Source organism: Lynx rufus, unplaced genomic scaffold (genome assembly GCF_022079265.1).
Source record: "Lynx rufus isolate CCGP_SWC_20201006 ecotype Redwood Valley unplaced genomic scaffold, mLynRuf1.p SCAF_5, whole genome shotgun sequence".
NCBI classification, from domain to species: domain Eukaryota; kingdom Metazoa; phylum Chordata; class Mammalia; order Carnivora; family Felidae; genus Lynx; species Lynx rufus.
The window spans coordinates 158,056,640-158,081,353 of NW_025814867.1; the positions used below are offsets into that span (position 1 = coordinate 158,056,640).

The 24,714-nt window shown below is 60.5% G+C and overlaps 1 protein-coding gene across 6 annotated transcripts; it reads right to left on the reverse strand.

Annotated features, from left to right (window-relative positions):
• Window positions 1-133: 133 nt before the first annotated feature.
• On the reverse strand, window positions 134-24,251 carry SLC19A1 (solute carrier family 19 member 1). Of its 6 annotated transcripts, none has more exons than XM_047099043.1 (7): window positions 21,794-23,967; window positions 18,727-18,820; window positions 17,969-18,204; window positions 12,930-13,701; window positions 12,660-12,852; window positions 10,081-10,222; window positions 134-2,659 (listed from the first exon to the last, which is right to left on the reverse strand). In XM_047099043.1, the coding sequence occupies exons 3-7, from the start codon at window positions 18,155-18,157 to the stop codon at window positions 2,387-2,389; spliced, it is 1,569 nt and encodes a 522-aa protein (XP_046954999.1). In that variant the 5' UTR covers window positions 18,158-18,204; window positions 18,727-18,820; window positions 21,794-23,967; the 3' UTR covers window positions 134-2,386. The 6 variants fall into 6 exon arrangements, with proteins under 6 accessions (XP_046954999.1, XP_046954998.1, XP_046955001.1 ...); XM_047099042.1 differs by lacking the exon at window positions 18,727-18,820 and adding an exon at window positions 21,119-21,343; XM_047099045.1 differs by lacking the exons at window positions 18,727-18,820; window positions 21,794-23,967 and adding an exon at window positions 24,107-24,251.
• Between the last annotated feature and the right edge of the window lie 463 nt (window positions 24,252-24,714).

Genomic DNA, 24,714 nt, shown 5'->3' on the forward strand with positions numbered 1-24,714 from the left:
GACATCAAGAGCTCTACGGACTGAGCCAGCCAGACGCCCCCAGGCTAGGAGTCGAGGGGCCCCCAACCCAGGGATGGCAGTGTCCTGTCCCCGGGCCCCGCCCAGGTCCAAAACTCCTTTGCTGAGGCAAGGATTCCCAGAGCAGAGGCTTCCCTAGCCTTGCCCAGGAGCACATCCCGGAAGCCAACTGGGCCCAAACCTACTCCCACTCCCAGGGGCCCGGCCAGAACTCCTGCCTGCTGAGTCCAGGGCCCCAGGTTTATCTTCATGGGACACAGAGTTCAAAAGACCACAGAGGAAAGGGGTGCCTGGGTGGCTCGGTTGGTTAAGTGTCCGACTCAATCTCAGCTCAGATCATGATCTCACGGTTTGTGGGTTCAAGCCCCAACGTTGGGCTCCACGCTGGGCACGAAGCTTACTTAAAACAAGGCACAGGGGCAAACAGGATCGCGACACCTGTCCTCACTCAGCCAGGACACGGCTCACCTGAGACGGGCCTTGCCGAGCCCTGGGACCCGAGGCCGTGTAGACAAAGCACTCTGAAGGGGGCATTCTGGGGGCACCCCCAGGGTCCCTCCCCCCCTGGTGGCCGTGCTGGGTCGTGGGCACGGAGCCAAGCGCCTCAGGTCTGCTGTCTCAACACTGCCCTGTAAACCACGGCAGCCGGTCCTGCTAACTGTGTAACGTGGTTTCCAAACAGGCTCCAAATAAAAACAGCGTTTTGCACGGACACTCGGTTTGGAAGCAGCCTTCGTTATCGTGAGACAGACCGTGGGGGTCTTTGTCCTGCTGGTGGGTCCCGCTGAAGGGGCACAGGTGGGCGTGGCTAGATGTACACGGATGTCAGATGCACACACGTGCACGGGGATGCTGGTGCCCTAAACCTTGTCTCTGGAGCGTCCCTGGGGACGGCCGGCAGTCCGCACAGGCAAGCCGGGGTGTAGACCCAGCACCCATGTTCTCCCCAGAGCTGCTGCAGCACGCGGAACCCACCATGGGGCCAGGTGGCTGGGCCACCCACCGATGGGAGCATTCGCAGGTCAGGGTGGGGGCAAGAGCAAAGGCCTGCATCATGAGGTCAGTGACCAGAGGTGAGAGGCACCGCCCTCCACCCGCCAAGTCCCGCAGGATCCCTGAGCACTGCCCCTCCCCACGGGGTCCCTGGGGCACGGGGCGGGCGGGGTGGGGAGTCAGCGGGGAGGCCCCCTGGGGGTGCCCCGCCCCCCAGCATCCTCCTGCAGCCTCAGGGCAGCCTCCTGAGACACCCTGCCCCCCACAAGCGGACCTCAGGGATCCCCGGTGCAGGCAGCTCCTCTCCAGGAGGGCTGCTCCAACCTCTCTGCACCAAGCTGGCTCCGAGCAGCTGGCCTTCCCTTCCCGCGGGGCGTGGGCGCTTCTCGAGACAGGGCTGTAGGAGGGGGCTGTGCTCAGCTCGAGGCCGTGGGGGCCTGGTTTGGGTTCCTGCCTGGGGCCGGGGCCCTCTTCTTGGCCTCCTGACCAGCCGCCCCCACCCACGCCAGGTCAGTACCAGACCGGGAGCCCCTCCACGTGTGGGGCTCGTGGTTTGATTTTGGGGAGAGCCGACGGTCTTGCATCTGAGGCGGTGTGCTCAGGGTGGGTCCCGTGTGGGCCGGCACGTGGGCGAGTGACCCCAAGCGGGCTGCAGTCACCAGTGAGGTAGGTCAGGGTTAGCCCGCTGGGGGAGAAGCGGGGCTCCGGGGCCCCCGCGTCCCTGCTTCCACCTGACGGGCAAATGTCTGCCAGCGGCCAATGCCTGGCGTCTCGCCCGGAAAGAGAAGCCCACCGAGGCTTCTCATTTGGGTCAACTTTCTTTAGGAAAGGGACATAGTCTAAAGCAAGTACCTGGACAACCGGCCTTACCAAGTTTAGCCACAGGCTACGGGAATCAGGGATCCCGGCCCGGCCCTGCAGGGCACAGGATACCCTGTGGGGGACTGAGTCCCTGAGGCTGGCACCTTGGCCCCCTCACTGGTCCCCAGGAACAAGCAGGACCTGCCTCTTGTGGGGGGCGGGGTGAAGGCAGAGTGGCCTGGTGGGCTCATGAGACCCCCCTCCCCGCCACGGGGACAGCAAGCCAGCCCGCAGTGCCCCAGCAGGCAGCGGGATGGGGACGAGAACCAGTACCCAGGGCCACCGCCAGACAAGCCCTCGGGGTGTGGGTCACAGGGATATCCCACCTAGGGTCCCCATCAGTCCCTGGCTCCACCATGCGAACACTGGAATGTGGGCCGTGCCGGAACCCGGCTCCTGGGCCAGCTGCGAAGAGACGTCCCTTCTGAGACATCGAGGCCCCAGGACGTGGGGCACGGTGCACGGGCTGCCTCCGGCGCCAGAGGAGCCTGGCCTCCCGCTAGGCCGGGCTGGGTCAGGCTTTGGCCTCGGGCTGCTGGTTCTGTTCCCGAGAGGCCAACCCTGCCGTCCACACGCTGTCCTCCAGGGCCGGCGCGGGGGCTTCCGGCTTCGGGCCACCGAGGCCTCTGTCCTGCAGGCTCAGCACCTGCTCGGCCTTCTCCTCCTGGGGCGGGGGCAGGGCTGGGGGCGGGTGGCGGCCCTCCCGGAGGTGCCTCAGGATCACCAGCACGGCCGCCGAGAGGTAGACGACGAACAGCACTAGGAAGTACACGAAGTAGACGAGGAACTAGAACAGAGAGGGGTAGGGGTGAGGTCAGCCCAGGCAGGTGAGGGGCAGGGGCGGGAAGGGGCCTGTGGATCCTCCCCGGCTCTCCCTCCTCCCGCTGAGGCCACAGGAACACTGCAGGAGTGGGGCTGGGTGCCCGAGGGTCGGGGGACAGGCCAGGAGCAGGTCTCCACAGTGGGCAGGGCCCGCCCTCTGCCCTGCTCCAGGACGAGCCCTGGGGGGGCCCCCACCGCTTTCCCACAAGCCCTGGCAGTTTCCCTGCATCGCGTGGCCCTTGTGATCTACCCCAAGATGCTCCGCTCGATTCATGATAACAAACATGAGCTTCATCCTGTGGGCCAAGTTCCCACGGCTGCCGAGGGCACAAGGACAAGCGTGTGCGGGAACTTCCCACACGGCGGAGCCCAGACGCAAGCCCCAAGCCAGTCTCTGTCCCGGGGATCGGTGCAGCTGCGCGGGGCGCCCAGAACGTGGGAACGTCCCTCCTGAGTCTCGTGACCGCCGGGACAGGCAGTCCAGGCGGTTCCGGGCGTCTGCGGGCCAGACCAGGCGTGGGTCCTGCCCGAGACCTTGGCGCTCCGCTCCCCACAGGCCCCTCTCCGTGCCTTTCTGGGAAAAGCTCATCTTCACAAGCAAAACCGGGAAATGAACCGTGACGGACGCTGCTTCCAGGCAGATGGAGCGGATGTGTTTTCCCCACTCCTCCCCCAGGTACGGCTGACGCTCTGGACGTTACACACAGAGCACACAGACGAAGGCAGTTCACCAGCTAGGAGCCCTGGAGGCTGAGGACAAACACCAATGTGTCCCCCGGGCTTTTCTAATTTTGTGCTGTAATTTTAGAAACGAAACCAGGGGCGCCTGGGTGGCTCCGTCGGTTGAGCGTCCGACTTCAGCTCAGGTCATGATCTCACAGCTCGTGAGTTCGAGCCCCTCGTGGGGCTCTGTGCTGACAGCTCGGGGCCTGGAGCCTGCTTCGGATTCTGTGCCTCCCTCTCTCTCTGCCCCAACCCACTCACATTCTGTCTCTGTCTCTCTCAGAAATAAATAAACATTAAAAAAAATTAAAAAAAAAAAAAAAAAAAGAAACCAGCAACCCAGAAATGCCAGCTAACGAAGGGGGAAAAAAAAACAAAAAAAACAATAAAAGCTGTTCTTTCCAGCAAAAGGACTGGGACTGGAGAGGGACAGACCATCAGGACAGGAAACAGACAGAGGGAAACAGCCCTACAATGGCTGAACCCCACCCTCATTACCCAGACTACAATGGGCCCCCGTCAGATGGTGGTGAAGGCCCAGTGGGGAGCTGGAAAGTTCACCCCGGCAGAAACCACACAGAAATCCTGGACTTTCACTCTCCCCAGGCGGTAACAACCCCCAAACCCCAGCCCTGTGGGTTGAGGACTTGTACCATTGCCCAGCAGCAGGGAGAATACCCCATCCCCGGTGGTGTCACTGGAGGCCACGTGGGAGCGGTCACAAGGCACCCCCCGCCTTGTAACCACTGGAGGCTGGAAGCCAGGTGGGGAGAACTGGAACCCCCGTCCTTGCCAGGCAGGCAGGAGGAGGGAGGAGCCCCCCCCAGCTCCCTCTTGGTCAGGAGGTCTGAGCACAGAGCCTGAACTTCCACCCGCCTGGCTGTAACAAGGCACATGTCCCCAACTTCCTCTGCTAGAGCAGTGTCAGGAAAAAGCAGTTAAAGTGGAGGGTTTCAGTAAGATGCAGATCTCTTAACATAATCTCCGAAATGTCCAGGCTTTAATAAAAAAACCACTTAGAACCACAAAGACCTCTAACTGAATGAATACAATCTACAGATGCCGTCACAGGGATGACAGAGATGTTAAAATTATCTGAGAGAGACTTTAACACAGCATGGTGAAACTGTTTCACCGTGCATGAACACTCTTGGAATAGGTCAAAAACTCTAAGAAAAGAAATGGAAGAGACAAAGAACAGCTAGAATTGAAAACACAATAACCAAACTAAAAACTCAATGGTTTCAACAACAGAACAGAACAGACAGGACAGAGAAAACAATCAACGAACTGGAAGATGGGGCGATGGAAATCACCAAATCTAAACAGAGAGAAAACAAGACTAAAAAAAAAAAAAAAAAAGAAATCCTAAGCAGAGCTTCATTCCCTTATATGACAAAAGATGTGATGTTGTGTCATGCGAATCCCACGAAAAGAAAGAGGATAGGGCTGGAAAACTTGAGGAAATAGTGGCTAAAAATTCTCCAAATTTGGTGAGAAATAAACCTACAGATTCAAGATGCTCAGGGAACCACACACACAGGACAAACCCAAAGAAAACCAGACCAACACACACCATATTTAAACTTCTGAAGAAGCTAAAGGCAAAGGAAAAAGAAAAGCCTTGCGAGTAGCTAGAAAAAGCAACGCCTTAAGGGAAAAGCAGTGGACTTTTTCATCAGAAGCCAGTTAAGACCACAAGGATGTGACACATTTTTCTTCAAAGTTACAAGAAAAAACTATCAGCCTAGAAGCCTATATCCAGTATCATCTCCTTTGGGAATAAAAAGGAAATCAAGAGATTCTCAGAAAAAGGAAAAACTAACAGAAGAAGTTGTCACCAGCTGACCTACCCTAAAAGAAGGGCTTAAAGGAGAATTCTCTGAACAGAAAGGAAATCAATAAGAAGAAACCCTGGATCAACGGGGAAGACAAAACACAGTGAGCCAAATCATGGGTAAACAGAAGGCTTTCTTTCTCTTCTAGAAATTTCTAAATGTTTGATAGTTAAAGCAAAATTTGGAACCCTAACTTATATGGCTGTAATGATACATAGAGAAGATACTTGAGACAACTATACTATTAACAGTGGAAGGGAGGGGCGATGGGTGGCTCAGTCGGTTGAGTGTCCGACTTCGGCTCAGGTCATGATCTCCCAGTTCATGAGTTTGAGCCCCATGTCGGGTTCTGTGCTGACAGCTCGGAGCCTGGAGCTTGCTTTGGATTCTGTGTCTCCCTCTCTCTCTGCCCCTCCCTGGCTCATGCTCGCTCTCTCCCTCTCTCTCTCTCTGTCAAAAATAAACATTCAAAAAAAAAATTTTTCTTAATGAATAAATAAATAAAAACAGTGGAAGGTAGAATGACATGGTAGGAGATAAGATTTCTATACTTCGCTCAAATAGGTTAACACACAGTCACCATCAAAAAAGCTATAGCAAGAGATACACTCAAAAACACAACAGATAAATAAAATGAAACTCTAAAGAATGTGCAAACAATCCATAGGAAGGCACAGAAAATACAAAGGAGAAGAAAAGGAAAACAGAAAATGATATGGCAGATGTAAACTCTAACACGTCAATAATTTCACTAAACATAAACGGTCTACCTTCACCACTTAAGACAGACGTTTGCAGAATAGATTATAAAACATGACTCAATCATATGTAGTCTACAAGGAACTCATTTCAAATATAACAATACAGTCAGGTAAAAAGTAAAAGGATGTAAAAATGTGTATCACACAAATGTTAATTAAAGGAAAACAGAGGGGCACCTGGTGGCTCAGTCAATTAAGCGTATGAGTTCAGCTCAGCTCATGATCTCATGGTTCGTGAGTTCGAGCCCCGCGTTGGGCTCTCTGCTGACAGCTGGGAGACCGGAACCTGCTTCGGATTCTGTGTCTCCATCTCTCTCTGCCCCTCCCTGCTCGCTTGTGCACTCTCTCTCTCTTGAAAATAAACATTTAAAAAAAATTTTTTTTAAGAAAACAGGAGTGCCTATGTTGATATTAGGTGAAGTAGATGTCAGAGAAAAGAAAATGACCAGAGGCAGAGAAGGACATTTCATAATGATCAAAAGCTCAATCCATCAAAACACACTGCAATCCCCACAATCCCCAAGGTGTGTGCAACAAACAAAAGACCTAAAAACACGTGAAGAAAAACATGATGGAACTGAAAGCAGAAACGATCAAAGCCACAATTAAGGATGGAGATGCCAACACTCCTCTCTCAACAATGGGATGAGACAAAATCCACAGGGAGACAGATTAAATCAATACCACCATCAATCAGATCTAACTGGAATTTGTAAAACATTCCACCCAACAAAAGGAGAATTCACATTCTTTTCAAGGGTCCCACATAACATATAATAAGATAAACCACATCCTGGGCCAGAAAACAAACCTCAACAAATTTAAAAGGACTGCAATCAGATAGACTGTATTCACTGATCACAAAAGAGAATCAAAATGGAAATCAACAACAAAGGTAACAGGAAACTCTCAAAACACTTGGAAACCAAACAAGACCATCTGCAATAATTATAGGTCAAAGAGAGATAAAAAGATACACTGAGATGAACAAAAATGAAAATGCAGCTTCCCGATCTGTGGGACGCGGCTGAAGCGGCAGGAGAGGGGACTGCACGCGCAGCACTAAATGCGAATGTTAGAGAAGAAGCCTCAAGGGGCACCCGGGTGGCCCAGTCGGTTGAGCGTCTGACTCTTAATTTAGGCTCAGGTCACGATCCCAGGGTCTTGGGACCGAGCCCCGTGTTGGGCACGCTTCGCGCGGAGCCCATTTAAGATCCCCTCTCTCCCTCTGCCCCTGGCCCCTGCTCGCGTGCTCTCTAAAATAAAAATAAAATAAAAAAGAAGCCTCGGGTCATTGATCTAAATTCCCATTTCAAGAACCTAGAAAAAGATGAGTATGAATCTAAAGCAAGTAAAAAGAAGGAAACAATAAGGAGGAAGTCTGAGCCAGCCGCAGTAAGGCAAGAAAAGGAAGAAAAAGCATATGAAAAACAAACCGCCTCCTGGAACTAACGAATGGCCACAGCAAGGCTATAGAACACCAACAGCCGAGTATCGGGTGTATCCCTACGTGTTCTCAACGAGCACACGGTGCTGCTGGACCGAAGCCATGTGTGCAGGTCCCCACCTCCAATGGGACTGTGCTTGGAGACAGGGCCTTCAAAGAGGCAATTAAGGTCAGAGGGGTCATAACAGTGGGCCCTGATCCGATGTGACCCCTGTTCCTGGAAGCAGAGAGGGACACCAGACGTGCACACACACGGAGGAAAGTTCACATGAGGACACGGAAGACGACGTCGACGTGCCAGCAAGCCCTCGGGAGCACCCAGCTCTGCGCACACCCTGACCTTAGACTCTGAGCTTCCAGGATTGTGAGCTGCCCAGCGTCTGGTGCTTCCATACGGCAGCCCCGGCAGACGAGTGTGGACACGAATGTTAAAATACACTACCACTCACAATTGCTCAAAACACAATGAAATACTTAGGCATAAACCTAAGAAAGCAAGTACAATACTCGTTTGCCGGAAACTGCAAGATGCGGGAGGAAATCAAGGACTCTCCACACAAATGCAGACACACACCACGTTCACAGACTGGAAACAGAGCGAAGATGCCAATTCTCCCCGAACGGACACGGGCTTACTGTGAGTCGCAGCAAAATTCCAGCAAGAATTTTTGTAGGTAGACAAGTTGACTCTAAAATTTACACAGAAAGGCTGGGGAGCCTGGGTGGCTCGGTCGGTTAAGCGTCCGACTCTCGGTTTCGGCTGGGATCATCTCACAGTTTGTGGCTTCAAGCCCCATGTCGGGCTCCGTGATGACAGTGTGGAGCCTGCTTGGGATTCTCTCTCCCTCTCTCTGCCCCTCCAATGCTTGCTCTCTCTCTCTCAAAATAAACTTTAAAAAAGTTTTAAAAAATAAATAAAACTTACAGAGAAAGGCAAGGAGACTAGAAGGTGGAAACAATCCTGAAAACACACTTCAAAGCTGGGGCAATCAGTCTGCCCAATTTCAGAGCTCACTGTGGAGCTGGCGAGCAGGACGCGGTGGCGGACGGGCAGGTGTCCAGCTCCGTGGGTGGCCCGAGAGCCCAGAAACAGACCCGCACAAACACGCGCAATGCGATTCTGACAACAGTGAGGCAGCAGTTGGACAGAGAAAGGACGGTCTCTTCGACAAGCGGGGCCGGGCAACGGGCCGTCCGGACAGAGGCGGCCTTTGACCTCACACAAAACTTAAGTCCGCGTGGGTCAGACTTAAAGGTAAACCCATGAAACTTTAAGAAAGAGATTGGGGAAGACTCTCGAGAAACCGGGCCACACAAAAAGTTCTTCCACGTGACGCCAAGCCCAGACCCATCAAGGGAGAAACAGGTAAACCAGAGCTGATCAAATCTGGAAGTTTTGCTCTGCAAAAACCCCGTCAGGATGGACAGATGGGCCAGAGCGGCACAGAACGCGCGGACCTCATACCGCCGACCCCACAAGGCAGGCATACGGGTGCGGGGCCGCCCAGAACTCCGGACGCCCCCCAACTTACTAACGACCTCCCGCGGCCCGGCAACTCCACCAGTGACACGACCAACGCACACTTCGGATGCCGGCCGCTCTCAGCACAGTCCGCCACACAGAGCACATCCACAGGGGGGCGCTCGGCAAACAGGAGCAAGCGCTTCACGTGTTCTCCTAACCAGCGTTTTCAAACCCCGCAGGCCAGTTTCCAAACAAGAGGGTCTGTCCCCGCCCGGCGCCTCTTTCCAGTCAACTCTGGGGTCACCAAAGTAGTGCCAACTCAGCTCAGAGGCTGGGACTTCTCCACGGAGCCCAAGCCCACTGAGGTCCAGGCTCCAGGCAGACGGGAGGCTGCATGCCCCCAGGCTCAGCGTACGTGTCCGGCCACTGGTGGGGTGGGGTGGTCCCCAGGAGCCTGGCTGCCTCCCTCCTGCGGGCCTGCCCTCTGGCTAATTCCAGCTTGCCCGAGGGGTCGCACTGTGGCCGAGACCAGCCAGAGTCACACGCGGGAGTGTCCCCCAACCTCACAGGGGACAGAACTCTCAAGCCCTTCTCAGAGGCACCGAGGACGCGCCCAGAGTTGGATGGAGGGAGGCACCAGACAGGGGCCCGCGCGCACCCAGGTCAACCCCAGGTCTACTCTCCTGTCTTGCGGACAAAAAACAGCTCAAGTGAGGGTCAGGGCCCAGGCCGGATAGGTTTTAGCATCAAAGGCAGAGACCTCAAACGGGCAGTGAGCTGTAACCACACAGGGAGGGGCTCACGGCCATACCTCTGTCCTTCCTGGGACATCAGCCGGTGTGGGGGACGCCGGGGGCTGCTCAGGGGGGCCTGCATCTGGGCGGCCTCGGGGGCCCCAGCAGCCTAAGCAGGGCCGGCTGTGCGCTGCCCAGACCAGGGGGCCTGCCCGGCCCCAGCCTGGGCCCCCGGGACGGGGCAGCCCAACCACAGCTGACCCTTCCCTCCCTGCTCCTGCTCTGCCCCAGCCCACCCTGCCCACGCCGCCCCTGCAGCGGACCCGCAGACCCAGACCCTTTGGAGGGGGAGATGCCGCTAGCCGAACACCCCTCCAGAGGCTTCCGTCCCCAGGACGCGAGGCTGAAAGGGACTCACCTGCGAGCGCACCGGGAGGCCCAGACACCGCTTGTCGGCAACGATGAGGATGACGATGGTCTTGAGGATGGTGGCAAAGAATGTGTTGACTCCGAACACCAGGGCACAGAGCTCTTTAGAAAGAGAGGATGCGATCTGAAAGCTGAATGGGAAAGCAGCCGAGCTCAGACGCAGCCTCGGCACGGGGCGCGCCCACCGCACAAAGGGAACCGGCACGACCGGCCCGGGACCCAGGCGGCGCTCCGAGCCCTGCGCAAGCTGTGTGCGTGCAACACCGAGGACAACACACACCCCGGGAAGACGTCCAGAACATCTCCTGGTAATTCTGGGACAGAGTAAACAGAGCCCCAAGAGCCTCGTCGAACAGGCAGAAATCACGAGGGTTCTGGAATCACTGTTCTTTCACGACTTGAGAAATTAGGGACAGAACAGTAAAACAAACAAGAAAAAGCAAGAGGAATGAACATGCACACAGTTCCCGGTCCTCTGCAGAAAAGTGAACATCTGAAGGTGCTTCTGCGAAAATCCCCGAGGTGCCTCTAAAAACAACTGGATAAAAAAACATTCCGAAATTCTGAAGAATGAAGGAAAACACGCAAGAAGCCTTTCAAGAGGGTGACAGAAGCAGGGGGGCCGCTGTGCTGGGTGGGGAACAAGGAAGGGCCCCCGCCCGCATGAGCAGCAGCGCGACTGACGCAGAGTGAGGAAACCCAAGCTGGGCCGGGTCCCTGGCCACCTGCCCCGCGTGTCTCCTGTGTTCCACAGCCCCGGGTGGGAGCAATTGAGACGTGACAAGGGGCACACGGCGAGAAGCTCCCACCACATCCGGTTGCCCGAGGGACAGTACAGAACCCAGCAGGAGAGGCCAGATGCAAACTGTCCCTACGAAAGGCAAGGGGCCCGCAGGGCCACCGTGTGCTCGCCCAGGATCTACTGTCTTCCGGGGCACGTGCCCCGGCCTGGCCAGTCCCTCCTGGGACCCATCTGCGGCCATCAGAATCTGGAGGAATAAACGCAGATGAGGGGCTATCGACCTCAGGGCTCTCAGTCGCAGGGAAACATCGCACGTGGCATCCCAGTCACCTGGGGACCAGCCGCACAGCATCACCGAGAGGACCGAGAGGACCGACTGCGTCTGCACCTGTGACACCGAAGCACGCAGCTAAGTGTGCGGGGCAGGGCTGCAGCGGGACGAGCGTGGTCCCGGGTCAGCCCAGACACCCCGACGGCCGCAGCAGGCCTGGCGGTGGAGCCAGAAGGGCCGTTCTCCACGCCAGCCCACGCCGTATCCCACCCTTTCTGCGTTCCTACGATCAGCACACACGTCCGAGGAGGAGACGCATCGAGTGCACAGCAGTCACAGCAGATGACCCGGAGCCCTTTCCGGTGCTGACCGTGGTGCTCCTGGCCAACGAGATGCCCTGGGGACATTTGCAGGCTGAGAGAGGGCGAGGAGGGACAGGAGGCAGGGAGGACCAGCGGGCCACACAGGGGGCCGTCAGGGGAGGTGGCCCCGGCCACGGGGAGCAGGCTGGGCGTCTTCCGAGGAAACCGTCCCCGGGGCGTCTGGCAGAGCTCGGCCCCCCCCCACAGAAGAGGAGGGACGCCTGGGCGGGTGTGGACCGAGTGTGGAGAGCAAAGCTGGGGACTGGCACTTCCGTGAGGCGACACCAAGGAGCTGGGAGCCTGAGGATGCCATGTGAGCTCAAGATCGAGTGCGGACAGATGATCTGATCAGGGGTGACCAGGAGGGGTGAGGCCCAGAGGGGAACCAGGGCCGGGCAGGGGAGCTGGTAACAGACCCAAGCCGACCTTCGGTGCAGGAAGCTCAAGGAGGGAGGGAGGGAGGGAGGGAGGGAGGCTCCTACACGTGTGGGGCGTGGGCACAATTGGTGTGAACATGTGTGGCAACAGCATACAGCTTCATGAAAGGGTCAGTTCAAAGGAATACACAGAGGATCCTAGGAGCAAGCAAGACGTGGGCTGGAGAAAGTTCTGGAAGGCACAAGTGGGCTGAGGGCAGCACCTGGCTACTCCTTGGCTGTGTGTCACCGTGCCCTGCCGCGGAAAGGGACAAGAAGGGCCTCGCGCCACAGTCAGGGCCACAGCAGCGCCCGGGGCCTCAAAAACAGGCCAGGGAGCAGGGAGGAAGGACATTACAAGGGCTGGTAACTGTGGACACCAAGTAGCCGCCATGGGAGAAGCAGAAGGGATGCCGATGCCACACGTGGTAGGCTCCGTGCCGAGCTCGGGGTCACGAAAGCCGGGACAAGCCGTGCCACGGACAAGGGACAGCTGGGCCCCTAGCGGGGGGGCACGCTAGGTTCACTGTTCCTCCCAGTAAGAGAGCACACCGCCCCGCTAGCTCCACGCTGCCTGCACGTGCCCCCTCTGCTCCCCACAGAACATTCTGGAAGGGAGGCCTCTTAACACATGCAGGCAGCCTGTCCATTCCCAGCGAGCAGGAGGAAGGCGTGTGGCCCTCCGGCCACCCGCCACCGGCCAGGCTGTAGCTCTGGCTCTTAAGTGGCCACCCAGACCACGGCCTCACACGGCCCGCCCCGCTCCAGTCGACTCACGTGGCGATGGGCACCAGGAACTGGTAGGCGCCACGGAAGAGCACAAAGGCCACGTAGCACAGCCAGATGCTGCTCGTGCTGTACATGAGGAACACCAACGCAGCCTGCACTGCCGTCACGCCCGCGATGACCAGCTTCGACCACAGCGCCCAGCGGATCTTCACGAAGCCCGCGGAGAAGGAGGTGATGGCACCTGGGGAGACAGGGCGCGTCACGGCCGTCCTGGGCAGGCGGGCGGGGCGGGCGAGGCCGGCGGGGCCGTGGGCGTACCGAGCAGGGTGGACGCGGCGTCCGCCCCCCCGTTGTAGACGGAGGAGGCGTCCGTGGTGGGGTGGACCACGTTCCACAGGATGTGCACGTAGTAGACGATCAGGTAGTAGGCGGCCGAGTTGAAGACCCACCAGAGGGACCAGAGGCGCAGCTGCGGCAGCCGCAGGTGGTCCCCCAGCTCCCGGAGCATGCGCACCAGGGTCCAGTCCCGCCAGGCCCCCAGCGGCGCCCGGCCCGGCTTGGCGTCCGCGGGCTGGGAGGGGGCCGGGTTCATGCGGTCCAGCTCGGAGGGCGAGGCCCCGTGGCGCGCGGGGGCGGCGCGGTTGAAGAAGAGGCTGCGCTTGGGGCGCTTCAGGAAGAGGGCGAGGACCAGGCTGAAGGTGAGGAAGCCCAGGGAGATGTAGTTGACCGTGGAGAAGGGGACCCGGCCCACGGTGACCAGCAGCTGGCCCAGCACGGAGCTGGCGAAGACGCCCAGCAGCACGGCCGTGCGCGAGTAGCCGGCCATGCGCTGGTAGCGGGCCGGGCACACGAGCGAGAAGACGTAGGAGGAGTAGGCGATGCGGGCGGCCATGGTGAGGCTGTAGAAGAGCTCCATGAACTGCATGTGCAGCACGGAGTCGCCCAGCAGCAGCAGCAGCCACACGGAGATGTAGCTCAGGCCCTGCAGCACCAGCACCGGCTTGTAGCGCAGGTAGTCGGTGAGCAGGAAGACGGGCACCAGCACCGCCAGGTAGGAGTAGGACAGCACCGGCGTGATCTCGTTGGTGACCTGTGGGACGGCAGGCTCGTGACACCGCGGCCCCTCGAGCGCCCCGGCCGCCCCCCGCCCCCGGGGCCGGGCCGTCGGCGTTTTCCCGCCTTACTACATCCGATAAAAACACACGGCCGTCGGGACTGCGCGCGGCGGCCCGGCGCCAACCACGTCCACCCCACGGCACGTCGGCCCCGCGGGCACGCCGCTCCCGGCACAGGACGCCGGGGGCTGCCTCGCACGGGACGGCGGGCCCGGGACGCCGGGGACCGCCTCGCTAACGAGCAGTCATGACGCGGTCACGTGCTAACCCAGCTTTCTTTGTTCCTCGTGATACAGAAACACGATGTGGCTTCTCCTTGGTCACAGTTGTGACCAACTTACACTCCGGTCTCAGAAGGAAAGGCCGCAGACGACGAGTGCGCACAACAGGTTTCACAGACCAGAAGGAAGGGAAGAAACCGCAAGGAAAAGGGAACCGGGCCAGAGGCAACAGCAGGGCCCGGCCAGGCCCCCTCACACCTGTCTGCTGGGGGAGGGCACCGGCCACCACCCTCACTCGGTCCCGGGGCACAGGGACACTGGGTGGGAAGCCCCTCCACCCAATGCCACTGGACCCCACCACGGGGCTCTGGCCGTGGCTCGGATCCACCGGGGCAGGCACAGGTGGGCCCCCAGGGAGGCTGCGGCCTCCCTGGGGACCCACCGGACTCAGGGCACCAAACCTGACTCGGACCACAGAGCAATCCCGGAGACAGCCCAGGGGGCCCTCGGCCCCGAAAACCAGCAGGCTCCGAGGCCCCGGAGTCGACCCTGGGTCAGCACGGGGGGCCGTGCCCACCACCTACCAGGCTCTGGGGCGCCACGTGGACCCAGCGCTTCAGAGGGTTCAGCCGGGGAGTTCTGCGGCCCCGGCGCCTGCCCGCCCAGGGGATGCTGCGTGATGGGCCCGGCTGGCCACAGACGGTCCCGGGCCGAGTGTGGAGACCTGTTTCTGCCCTCGTGCACAGGACAAGCCTCAGGGCCCAAGGAAGGCCGTCGGGAGACCCAGCTCTGAGACACAGGGGCCCGTGACAGAACTTCCCCGGCTGGTGGCCTCTCAAACCCACGTGGCCATGGGAAGCTGAGGATGACCCCCAGGCCGTAGCCCCCGAGACACCGTGCACAAAAGCCCCAGCACATTCTGGGACACTCGGTGCAGGTGGGCCCCAGGGGAAAGAACCTGCACTTGGTCACCAAGAGCCACAGGGTCCCAGCTGCAGGGGGGTCTGGACCGTGTTTACAGTCTCCAAGAACATCAAACGGCCCTCACTTATGATGTCTCCTAACGACCCCCAGCCCCGCCCCGCAGCCCCACTCTGCTTCCCCTCAGGCCTGGCAAACAGCTGACCCATGTCACACGGGGAAGTTCCTGGAGGAGAGGGCACCCACGAGGTCCCCAGGGCAGACGGCAGCCGTCACGTGGCCCGGCCCTGGCACGAGGTCAGCCTCGTCCCGGCCCGAGCCTAGCGTCGCCTGGACGCGTTCCCATCCCGCTAGGGTCTGGTCCAGGCTGACGGGGAAAGCGCGGAAACCGTGCCCAGACCTAGATCCAGGTGGTTTCCGGGCTGCTGCTTCTCGGACCGGGCAGGCTCGGCCGCGCCCCACAGCAGCCGTGGGAAGGCAGGGAGGATGGGGCACCAGGATGGAGACCAGCGGGTTCTGAGGAGTGGGACGAAGGGGGCAGGGCAGAGCCACGGCCTACCCAAACTCCGGGAGGAAACACCAGAGCTGATGCCAGGCAGAGCCTGTGCGCGCACGGAGAACCGCCTGAGGCGAGGGCGGGAATGACACAGGGACCTTCACTGAGGAGGGCACCAGGTGGTGTCAGCCCCGTGAGGATGGCGGTCAGTGGTCCCGGGCGGGGGCTTTCCGTGGGGGCTGCGGCAGCAGGACTCAGCCAGGCAGCCTGGATGCAGAGGAATGACAGGCCTGCGGGTGCGGAGCAGGACCCGTCCCCTCCCCGAGGCACTTCCTAAGTCTGCGGCGGAGGGGGGGCCACGTCAGGCGACCTCACAGCATGAACCGTGGACTATCCGGCCAGACTAAAGCTTACAGAGCTGGGGAGACCAGCCCAGACCAGGAGAAACACGTGACCCCAAAGGGCAACCAGAAGGCAGACAGCCCCGGAGGAGGACACGGGCCTGCGAGCCTGCGAGCACAGAGACAGCCAGGTGACAGCCAGGCCCCGCGGACCGCACGGAGAGCAGAGAAACACAAGGCAGCAGCACGCCGGCGGTTCGCTGCGATCAGATGGGCAGAAACTCAACAGCACCAATCAGATGCTGGCGAGGGAAACGGAAGCCACGTGTGCGTGGCCAGGCCCAGTACACCTGCCGGGGGCTGGGGTAGGGACAGCCTGGAGGCCACCTAAGCACCGGGTGAACGCTCTGCGGTTCCACCCCCAGGGTGCATGAATGTCACATCAGCCCGAGCCTGTGGGGACCGGCGTCCCCAGTCGGCCCAGCAGCGAGAAGCCGCAGCGGCTGTGCGGACACAGGCCAGCCAGCTCACAGCTGCGCCACCCGTGGGCCCCGCCGAGCAGCCGTGAGCACAGCCTGCCCGCCTCTGCTGCCCGTCTGATGGCGTCCACGGGGCTGGTGGTGTGGCTGAATGTCTGGAACCCCCCACAGCGGACACTTGAACCACAGTCTGAACTGCGTGGGTCCCCTTGTCTCCAGCTTGTTTCCAGTAAATACAGTCCAAGTGCCACATTGTTTTCTCTTCCTTAAGATGTTCTTAAAAACGCTTTTTCTCGGGGCGCCTGGGTGGCGCAGTCGGTTAAGCGTCCGACTTCAGCCAGGTCACGATCTCGCGGTCCGTGAGTTCGAGCCCCGCGTCGGGCTCTGGGCTGATGGCTCGGAGCCTGGAGCCTGTTTCCGATTCTGTGTCTCCCTCTCTCTCTGCCCCTCCCCCGTTCATGCTCTGTCTCTCTCTGTCCCAAAAATAAATAAACGTTGAAAAAAAAAAAAAAATTTTAAAAAAAAAAAAAAAAACGCTTTTTCTCTAGCTTCCATTGCTATAAGGATAAGACACGGAACACACATGACACACGGAATACGTGTTAACTGTTCACGCTGTCGGCAAGGCTCCTGGTCAACGGTGGGCTATCAGTAGCTACGTTTTTGGGAAGTCAGGTTACACGCAGATTTTCAACTGCACAGGGGTTGGGCACCCCTAAGCCCCAAGTTCAAGGATCATCTGTATTCGATCAGTTCACGTGCAACTGGAGAGCAGGCAGATGAACTTTATAACTTTGCTGCAGACATTTTTCTTGATTTTCTTGTTATCTGAATGGAGCTTCGCATACGCGCTTATTCCGATGAGGGCCGGCCGCCCCTCCAGACAGCAGTGCTCCTGAGAGCGACAGCCACCTGGCCCACCAGTGAGCGCGGGAGGAGGGCCAGAGAGGCTGAGTGGGGGTTGGGGGGGCACAGGGCCCCCCCCTCGGAAGTGACTGGCTCTGGGATCAGGTGCAGTCACATGCAGGGTTAGACCTCCTGCGAGCCGGTCAGGCGGGTATTTCCATCTTTCCCAAGGCGGCTACTTTGAGGGTCAGGCCTCATTTGGGCGGCAACGCCACTTGACTTAAACAAGTCTCAGGTGTGCAAGGGGACGGTGACAAGCTCTCAGGGAGCAAGGAAGGCAGCAGCTCAGCACGACCCACAGTTCAGACACAGTGACAGGGGACACAGGGGCTGGCGCACACGCTGGAGGGGACGGGTGGCCAGAGGCCGAAGGGCAGGGGTGAGTGAGCAGGGAGCCTGGGCCGGGAACAGGTCGGGCAGGAGAGCCAGGCGGGGAGCAGAGCTGGCACAGAAGCCCTGACCGAGGGATTCACTGACAACAGCCCTCGGGTTCTTTAGTTTTGTGGAGAAGGAAAGGCTGGAGGTGTGCAATCTGTGGCTGCCCCGGGGTGTAAGCTTGTTAGTCAAGTTTCAAGGAGACCCTCTGTCCTGGCTGCCTCATCAAAGGGAAATTCGTCAGTCCTCAAAGGCTGCAAGCCAGCCGTCTCAGCAGGTGAGCCCGCGGGGGCGGGGTCCTCCCCCTCCGGCTGGGGCAGCCAGCCATCCCTCTCGGCTGCCATCCCTCTCGGACTGGCCTGGTCAGTGACAGCCTGACCCTCGGTGTGGAGGCGGCCCTCGGGGGGGGGCCGGGATCGGGACCCCTGACCCCCATAGCCACCTGCCCTCGCAGGCTCAGCCACCTCGGGCCCGGGGCGCCCCCACATGCCGCGCCCACGCACCTGCTCCTGCGTGAAGTTCTTATCGCTGCCCAGGAGGTAGGGGGTGATGAAGCTCTCCCCGGGCCGCATCTGTGCCATGAAGCCATAGAAACACAGGTAGAACACCAGGCACCTCCAGGATTTGAGCTCAGGGTGCCGCCCAAGCTCCGGGGGCTCCTGCTTCTCCGCCACCTGGCCGGAGGGCACCATGCTTGCTGTCCAGGCCGCCCACAGCCCTGCAGGAGAGGAGGCTGTTCCTGAAACACACGAGGCAAGAATCGGGGCAGCTCAACCGGCAGCCCGCGGACACCGCCCTGCCTGCCCCCCAGAAACAGCACCGAAGAGCGTCCCCTTCTTTCACGGAGTTGGGACCCAACGTCCACACGGGGAGAAGAGCCCAGAGGCCCCAACCCTGAGAATCCCCCGGAGCCCGTAGCAGCCCAGATGCCGGGCGCACCCACTGGGCTGTCCCCACCTCCGGGGTGACCAGGACGACCTCACCCCATACCTCACCCACCACGGGACTGGCTCTTTAAACATCCACTAAAGCCAAATACGACTTAAAATCCAGTCCTCAAGCACACCAGACTCATTTCAAGTGCTCACAGCGGCGGCAATGGCTACGGACTATGGGGTGGGCACGAATCCCTCCCCGGGAGAGGGCTCGGGGACAGCCTGCTCCGGCGGCTGGTGTCACGGCACCCGGACACATCCCTGTGCGGAGACCCAGCTGCCCCAAGATGGCAGGAAGAGACCTTTCCGGGCCGCCTGGCACACACCTGGCCACAGTCAGCGAGCTGCAGCCTGGGGGCGCCGTCCCGTCGCTGGTGGGGGGGACTCCGTGCACAACACCGGAGGATGTGGCAGACGAGCCTGGGGGTGACACTGACTGTGGGCAAGGAGGGCAAAGGGAGAAGCAGGAGCCTCTGGAGGAGAGGGTGACAAGGTGACAGGAAGGGACCACATGGGACAGAGGCCTTCAGCCTTACGACCCTGGAGCCTTGAGAGGCGGCAGGAGGAGCGTGGGCTGCCAGGTGTCCCCCGAGGGCAGCCGCACCCGGGGCACTTTGGGTTTGTTTGGCCCAGGTGTGAACAGCAGCCTCCCAAACCGGCTAAGCCTACTCCAGCAGAGGGCAGCAGGGGGTCAGACCCAGTCCAGTTTCCGGTTTCGGTTTGCTGCTGTTTCCCTTTGTTTCTATGTTTCTATAAGTCAAGTGACACTGGCTCTCCATTTAAGGCACTGATATACCCTTCTTTTTAAATAAGCAGGAAGCCCGGGAGGCAGGCATCGTGGGAGGGTGGGGAGGACACGCGTGCTAAGGAGCCACGCTAAGGAGCCCTGTGGCTCAGGCCGGGTAGGGATGCCCTGGGTGCAGAGGGTGGCGGGGCTGACAGACGGCGGGAGAACTCTGCTCCTGCGCAGCCTGGCCTTTCAAGGAGAGTGCGTAGAGGGTGTGGATCCGGGCGGGGACCCCCTCCAGTTCCCAGCGGGCGCAACAAGTTCCCAAGATGTGAAACCAGCCTTGTGGGGGGTGGTCCAGGGACCCCGAGGAAAAGCCACCAGACTCCCAGCACATGCAGCCCAGAGACCATCCAAGCAGGAAGTGCTCCCACACTCCTCCCAGGATGAGCCGCAGAAGAGCCAGGTGACTGCAGAGACCCCACCCACAGGAAGCACAGAGCCTCAGCAAAGTGAACTGTGGCCTCGTGAGCAGGCCTGTCCCCGCCTTCCACGCACCCACGCTTATTTCTGTGACGCAGGGAAAACCAGGGGGACCGCAGTGAACCCCTCCGAAGCCAGGCTGGAGGGTCTGTGGGGGCTACGTGCGATGGCAGGGGCGAGGGGCAGCTGCAAGAATTTGAGAGTTTCAAAGGCGGGGAGGGTGGTGGTCCCAGGAGTTACAAGGTCCTGGGCCGGCCCCTCAACGTTCCCAAGGGGCCAAATGAAACGGTCAGCCAGGAGGCAGAGCTGCAACTCCCCCCACCCCCGGAAAACCGCCGCAGGGCGCGCGGGCCAAATGGCTTCAGCAGACAGACTGGTATTCCCTCCTCCTCCAAACCCACCAGGAGCTCGTACACATGGGGGGCCCAGGGCCACAGGGAGGACCACCCAACCTCGGGTGCACCCCCAGGGACCCCATCCCTGCCCCAGGACCCCCTCAAGTTCACTCCCCCACTCCCAGGTACACTCCCTGGATGCCAGGGCAACCCCACACTCACCTAGCCAGGCTCCCCAGCTCAGGGTGAACAGCCAAGAATCCACCTGAACCCAGGGTCCCCAGGGGCAGGTCCCCACCCTCCCAGGGGCTCAGAGGCCTTGAGGACTTGGCCATCCTGTTCAAACAGGTGTCATCTCCAGAAGCAATGAGAACTTACCATTACCTGGTACCCCCTGAGTCCTGGGGCAATGGTGCAAGTTTCAGACACGAGCACCCAACACACTAATGCTTTTTGTTCTATATCCTGGACTCCAAAGGCTTCGGAAACCCAGGAGTGGTTCTTCCCTCTCTACAGTGAGAACTGCCAGGAGCTCCCCGTGCAGCTGTCTGAAGGTCTGGGTCATGGCCCAGGACTCTGCACCTTACACGTCCCGCGGGCAGGCCCGAGCAGGTGAAAGAACACAGCGCCCCAGGACACTCTGCCTCCGGTCCCTGGCTAGACGTGCAGGGCTACATCTCAACATCAGGACTCCCAGGGAGTGTGGCCACCCCACCCCAACCATCGCTCAGGTGGGCCCCTGGGAGCCCTCCAGGGTCACAACACAAAGGTGGGCCAGCCTCAATGCCCAGAAGGATGGGTATGAAAGGAGACAGCCCAGGTGATGGCCAGGGAGCCCCTACCACCGAGGAGCTCACGGAGGACGGGGGGAGTATCTACAGAGACGGTGCATCAGAGAGCCCCTTCCCTGCCTGCCCATCCTCCAGTTCCATCCCTGAGATCTAGGGACACTGCCCTGTGCAGGGCTCAACCTGCTGGGTGGCCAAAGGCCCCAGCCCTTCTCCCAAGTTCCATAATAGCTGGGGTGAAGGAGAGGCCTCCCCCCGCCGGAAGAAGCCCTGGCCTCTGGGGCCGCCTCTGTTCTCTGACCACATGATGCTAAGTTCCCCCCCACCCCACGCCCCCACAGCTCACTCCAAGTCCTCGGCTCAGTGTCCTGCACACAAGTCTCACCTCTGGGGACCACGCTGTGTTCGCTCTACACTTGCGGCCCACGAGCTGGCCTGAGTCACCCCTGCACGGCAAGTCCACCTGAAGTGTCCGTGAACGTTTGCTCGAGACCGGTTCCCAGCAGGGGTCTCTGGAGAAGTGCAGCGGGGCCTCCCCCCCACCGCGGGCACACCGGAAAGGGGAACTCGGCTCCTCAGCCCGGGCACCAGGGGCAGTGGAGACGCCCGCCTGCGACGGAGAGTACGTTTACTGTCCCGCTGCTGGCCCAGCCTCACCCTGCCCCATGCCAGGAGGCAGAAACAGCAGTGAAGGCGTGGAGGAGCATGGAAGGCTCCAGACTCTCAAGAGCGTTCCTTCAAAACTGGGCACCTGCATTTCTGCTCCAGATATTTCTCCCGACTGTTGTTTAAGAGCCCCGCGCCTCCTCCAGCTCGTGGCGGGGGGGGGGGGGGGGGGGGGGGGGGGGGCCGGTCCTGGACCTCCCTGTCCCTAGCCGCTCCCGGACCCCTGACGTGAGAGGTCCCACCACAGGGGCACCCAGGGCTGAACTCAAGGAGGCAAGAGAGCCTACAAGCCGGGGCACGTGTGGCAAAGCTGACCCTCTGGTCACCCCTCACAGCTGAAGTGCCACCACCTGACCTCCCAGAACAAAGGACAGCAGGCCGCGGCACGACTCACCATGTGAAGCGGTCGCTGGCGATGCTTATCTGCACGGAGACACCCTGGGGTCATCAGGCTTGTGTCCACTTTGGAATGCACCTCTCCCACACTTTGAACAACTTCTCAACAGGCTGGGCATGTACAGGCTGGACAATTCAGAATCCAGGGAACTCTGAATTGAGCCAGGCAGGACAGGCTCAAGGGGAGGAGCTTGGTCCCCTCCCTGGAGCACGGCCTGCCACACAGAAACAGGAGCCAAACCTCCGGAGTCTAATTTGAAATCCACTTTTAACACTGGCCACTGGGGAAAAGGTGTTGACCACTACAGGACCAGTGCGTGTTGACAAGCCCTGTCACGTGGCCTCTCCAGGAGGAAAGGCAGCCCGTGCCCGCGACTGAGCATCAGAGAAAAAGGCGAACTCAGAAGCCAGGGGTCTCAGCCAGTGAGGCTGGGGCCCTGCCCACGTTCAGGTGGACTTCGTCTGCTTCGGGTGAGTTCACTCAACTCACCTGGGCTGGGTGCAGACACCAGCCCTGACGAGTGGCCAGCTGCCACGGCCAGGACTCAAAGCCCTCTCTTGAAAACACGCAGGCCCGTCCCAGGCTCACACCTCCAGGAAGGTGAGGAGGGGTGCCACCACACGGGCACAGGTGCAGCACAGCCCAGAAGGCCGATGAGGCACCGAGCTCAGGGCAAGTGGCCAGCAGGATGGGCCTGGACCGCAAGTGCCCTGACCCCAGCCCAATGCCATGCAACTTCAGGCCCCTTCAGGGCAACCGAAGGAAACACCGACCAACCAGGAGAGTCGTGGGAGGGGACCGAGGACCCCAGCAAGTGCCCCCAAGAGAAGGTTCTAACAGCCCCCGCAGGGAAACCCCTCCCCCCGACCACCCGTCCTGTGGGGGGGAGATTCTGTACCTCCAGGACCCAGTCAGTCTAGAGACACAAAACCAAAAAAAAAGCAAAATCCACCTGCCTTGTTTTGTGCTTTAAACCGGCTACTGTTCCCCCAGGTTAACAAGGGAGGTTCATTACATTCTTAGTGAAAAAGAAAGACCCCCACAAATCGCTTGACACAGTTTCCTGTTCCAAAGAGTAAAATTACAGCTTCTGGCCGTCACTACTGTAGACACCGAACCCACAAGTTGAAAACTGGCCGATCATCACTGCCCGGCACAAGTGACTAAAATATCCAGGGTTGCTGACATCCACTAAAGCCCCCTGGGTAAGAAAGGAATGAGTAGCACCAACTCGAAAGGATTCAAAGGCAGAGCAATGCAGTATGGTGGGAGACAGCAGGGGGAGACACCATCTGGGGTCCTTCAGGCCTGGGCACTGGGCTCCCACACCTGCAGAGTAAGGCAGCTCCCCCAGGCCAGAAAGTCCTGGTTCTGCTCATTCAGTCTGGACTGCGGGAGGGCCCTCCGGTCTCCCTCATGGAGAGGGTCTCAGCAGGGGGCCCTGTTCCAAAAACTGTACCCTACCCGCACTCCGCGCAGCATGGGAACCAGCTTCTTCTAGATGCTCTGGACTTCTGAGCTGTCTCAGATCCTAACCTGTGCTCAGACCAGTGGGGCTGGGGCTGGGCGCCCTGAATGAACATGCCGCGTGCGTCTGGGCCACAACCCTGGACTCTCCAGAACAAGCGTTTCACTCGCGGAAAGTAAACAGGACCCTGGAGGATAGCTTCCTCCTGCAGAGATGTACGGCAGGTCCACTCAGGAAAGGACCGCAAGCACAAGGCTCGGGTTCCCAGACAATCTCCAGCACTCTCTGCTGCAACCGCTCCTCCAAAAAAGATGGCCATCAGCACCTCTGAGCTCTGGGGCAGGAGACGAACAATGGGCCCGGCAGGGACTGGGAAGCGCGCCAAGGGCCCTCCGGGTCGCGTGGGTGGACCGGGGATCCCCCGCCGCCCCGCAGGCGGAGCACGTGCGCACGGGTGGTGCTGCCGGGGCACCGTGCCCGGCCGCCAGCGCCGAGTCCACGCGGTTCTGTCCATCCTGGGTAAGAGTCCCAGAGCGACGGGGAAGGGTCGGGGCGGCGCTCAGACCCCAACTGGCCGGACAGGTGCTGAAGTGACCGGAGGTGAGCGAGTCGCGCCACAGAGGATCGGAGCGTGAGCGCACCGTGAGCACCGGCGGGAAATGCGGCGGGCGGGCGATGCCCGAGTCCCTCCCTTCACGGGACCCACGGCCACCGCGGGGAGGAACGGGTCACCGTGCGCCCAGGTCGCGCCCTGCACGCGCCGGCCGTGCCCACGCCCGTGCACTGACCCCGCAGCCCCCAGCCCGTGCACTGACCCCGCAGCCCCCGGCCCGAGCACTCACCCCGCAGCCCCCGGCCGTCATTCACCCCGCGGTCCCCGGTGCGCGCCTCCCCAGGTACCCGGGCGGGCGGGCGGCGTCCGCTCCTAAAGGCGCGCTGCAGCGCTGGGCGGGGGCGGGGGCGAGGACCCACCCGGAGTGGGCGCACGCGCCGCCCCGGCGCACACAATGACCCGCGGCCGCGGGCGCTGCCGGGAAAGGCGGCGGGACCACGCCCCCGGCCACGCCACGCCCGCGCCCCGACCCGCGCAGCCGCGGCAGCGCTCGCCGCGGTGCCCCGCGCTAGTTCCCAGGCTCGCGGTCCGCCCGCCCCGCCACTGCCTCCCGGTCACGAGGCCGCCTCTTGGCGCGGGCCTGGCAGCCTCCGTGAGGGGCCTGGCCCATCCACGGGGCGTCCGCACCCCCCCCCCGCCCCGGTCCCAGCCTCCACTCGACCGCCCCTCGAGGTCCCGCCGGCATGCAGCCCCCTCGGCACCGTCGCCCCACCCCTGCCCCGCCACAGCCCGCGCTGGGTCGTCCTCCTGCCCCCCACTCCGCCCGCAGCCTCCACTGGACTGTCCCTCGCGCGCCCACCTGCCCCCCGATGTAGCCCCCACCGGACTGCCCAACAC

What these genes read in the sequence shown, in the direction of transcription:
- SLC19A1 (XM_047099045.1), bottom strand. Translation starts at nt 18,157, where the DNA reads ATGGTGCCCTCCGGCCAGGTGGCGGAGAAGCAGGAGCCCCCGGAGCTT. An exon ending in AGAACTTCACGCAGGAGCAG is followed by an intron (nt 13,702 to 17,968) that starts GTGCGTGGGCGC and finishes GCCGTCCCACAG; the next exon opens with GTCACCAACGAGATCACGCC. An exon ending in CGCCGCGTCCACCCTGCTCG is followed by an intron (nt 12,853 to 12,929) that starts GTACGCCCACGG and finishes CTGTCTCCCCAG; the next exon opens with GTGCCATCACCTCCTTCTCC.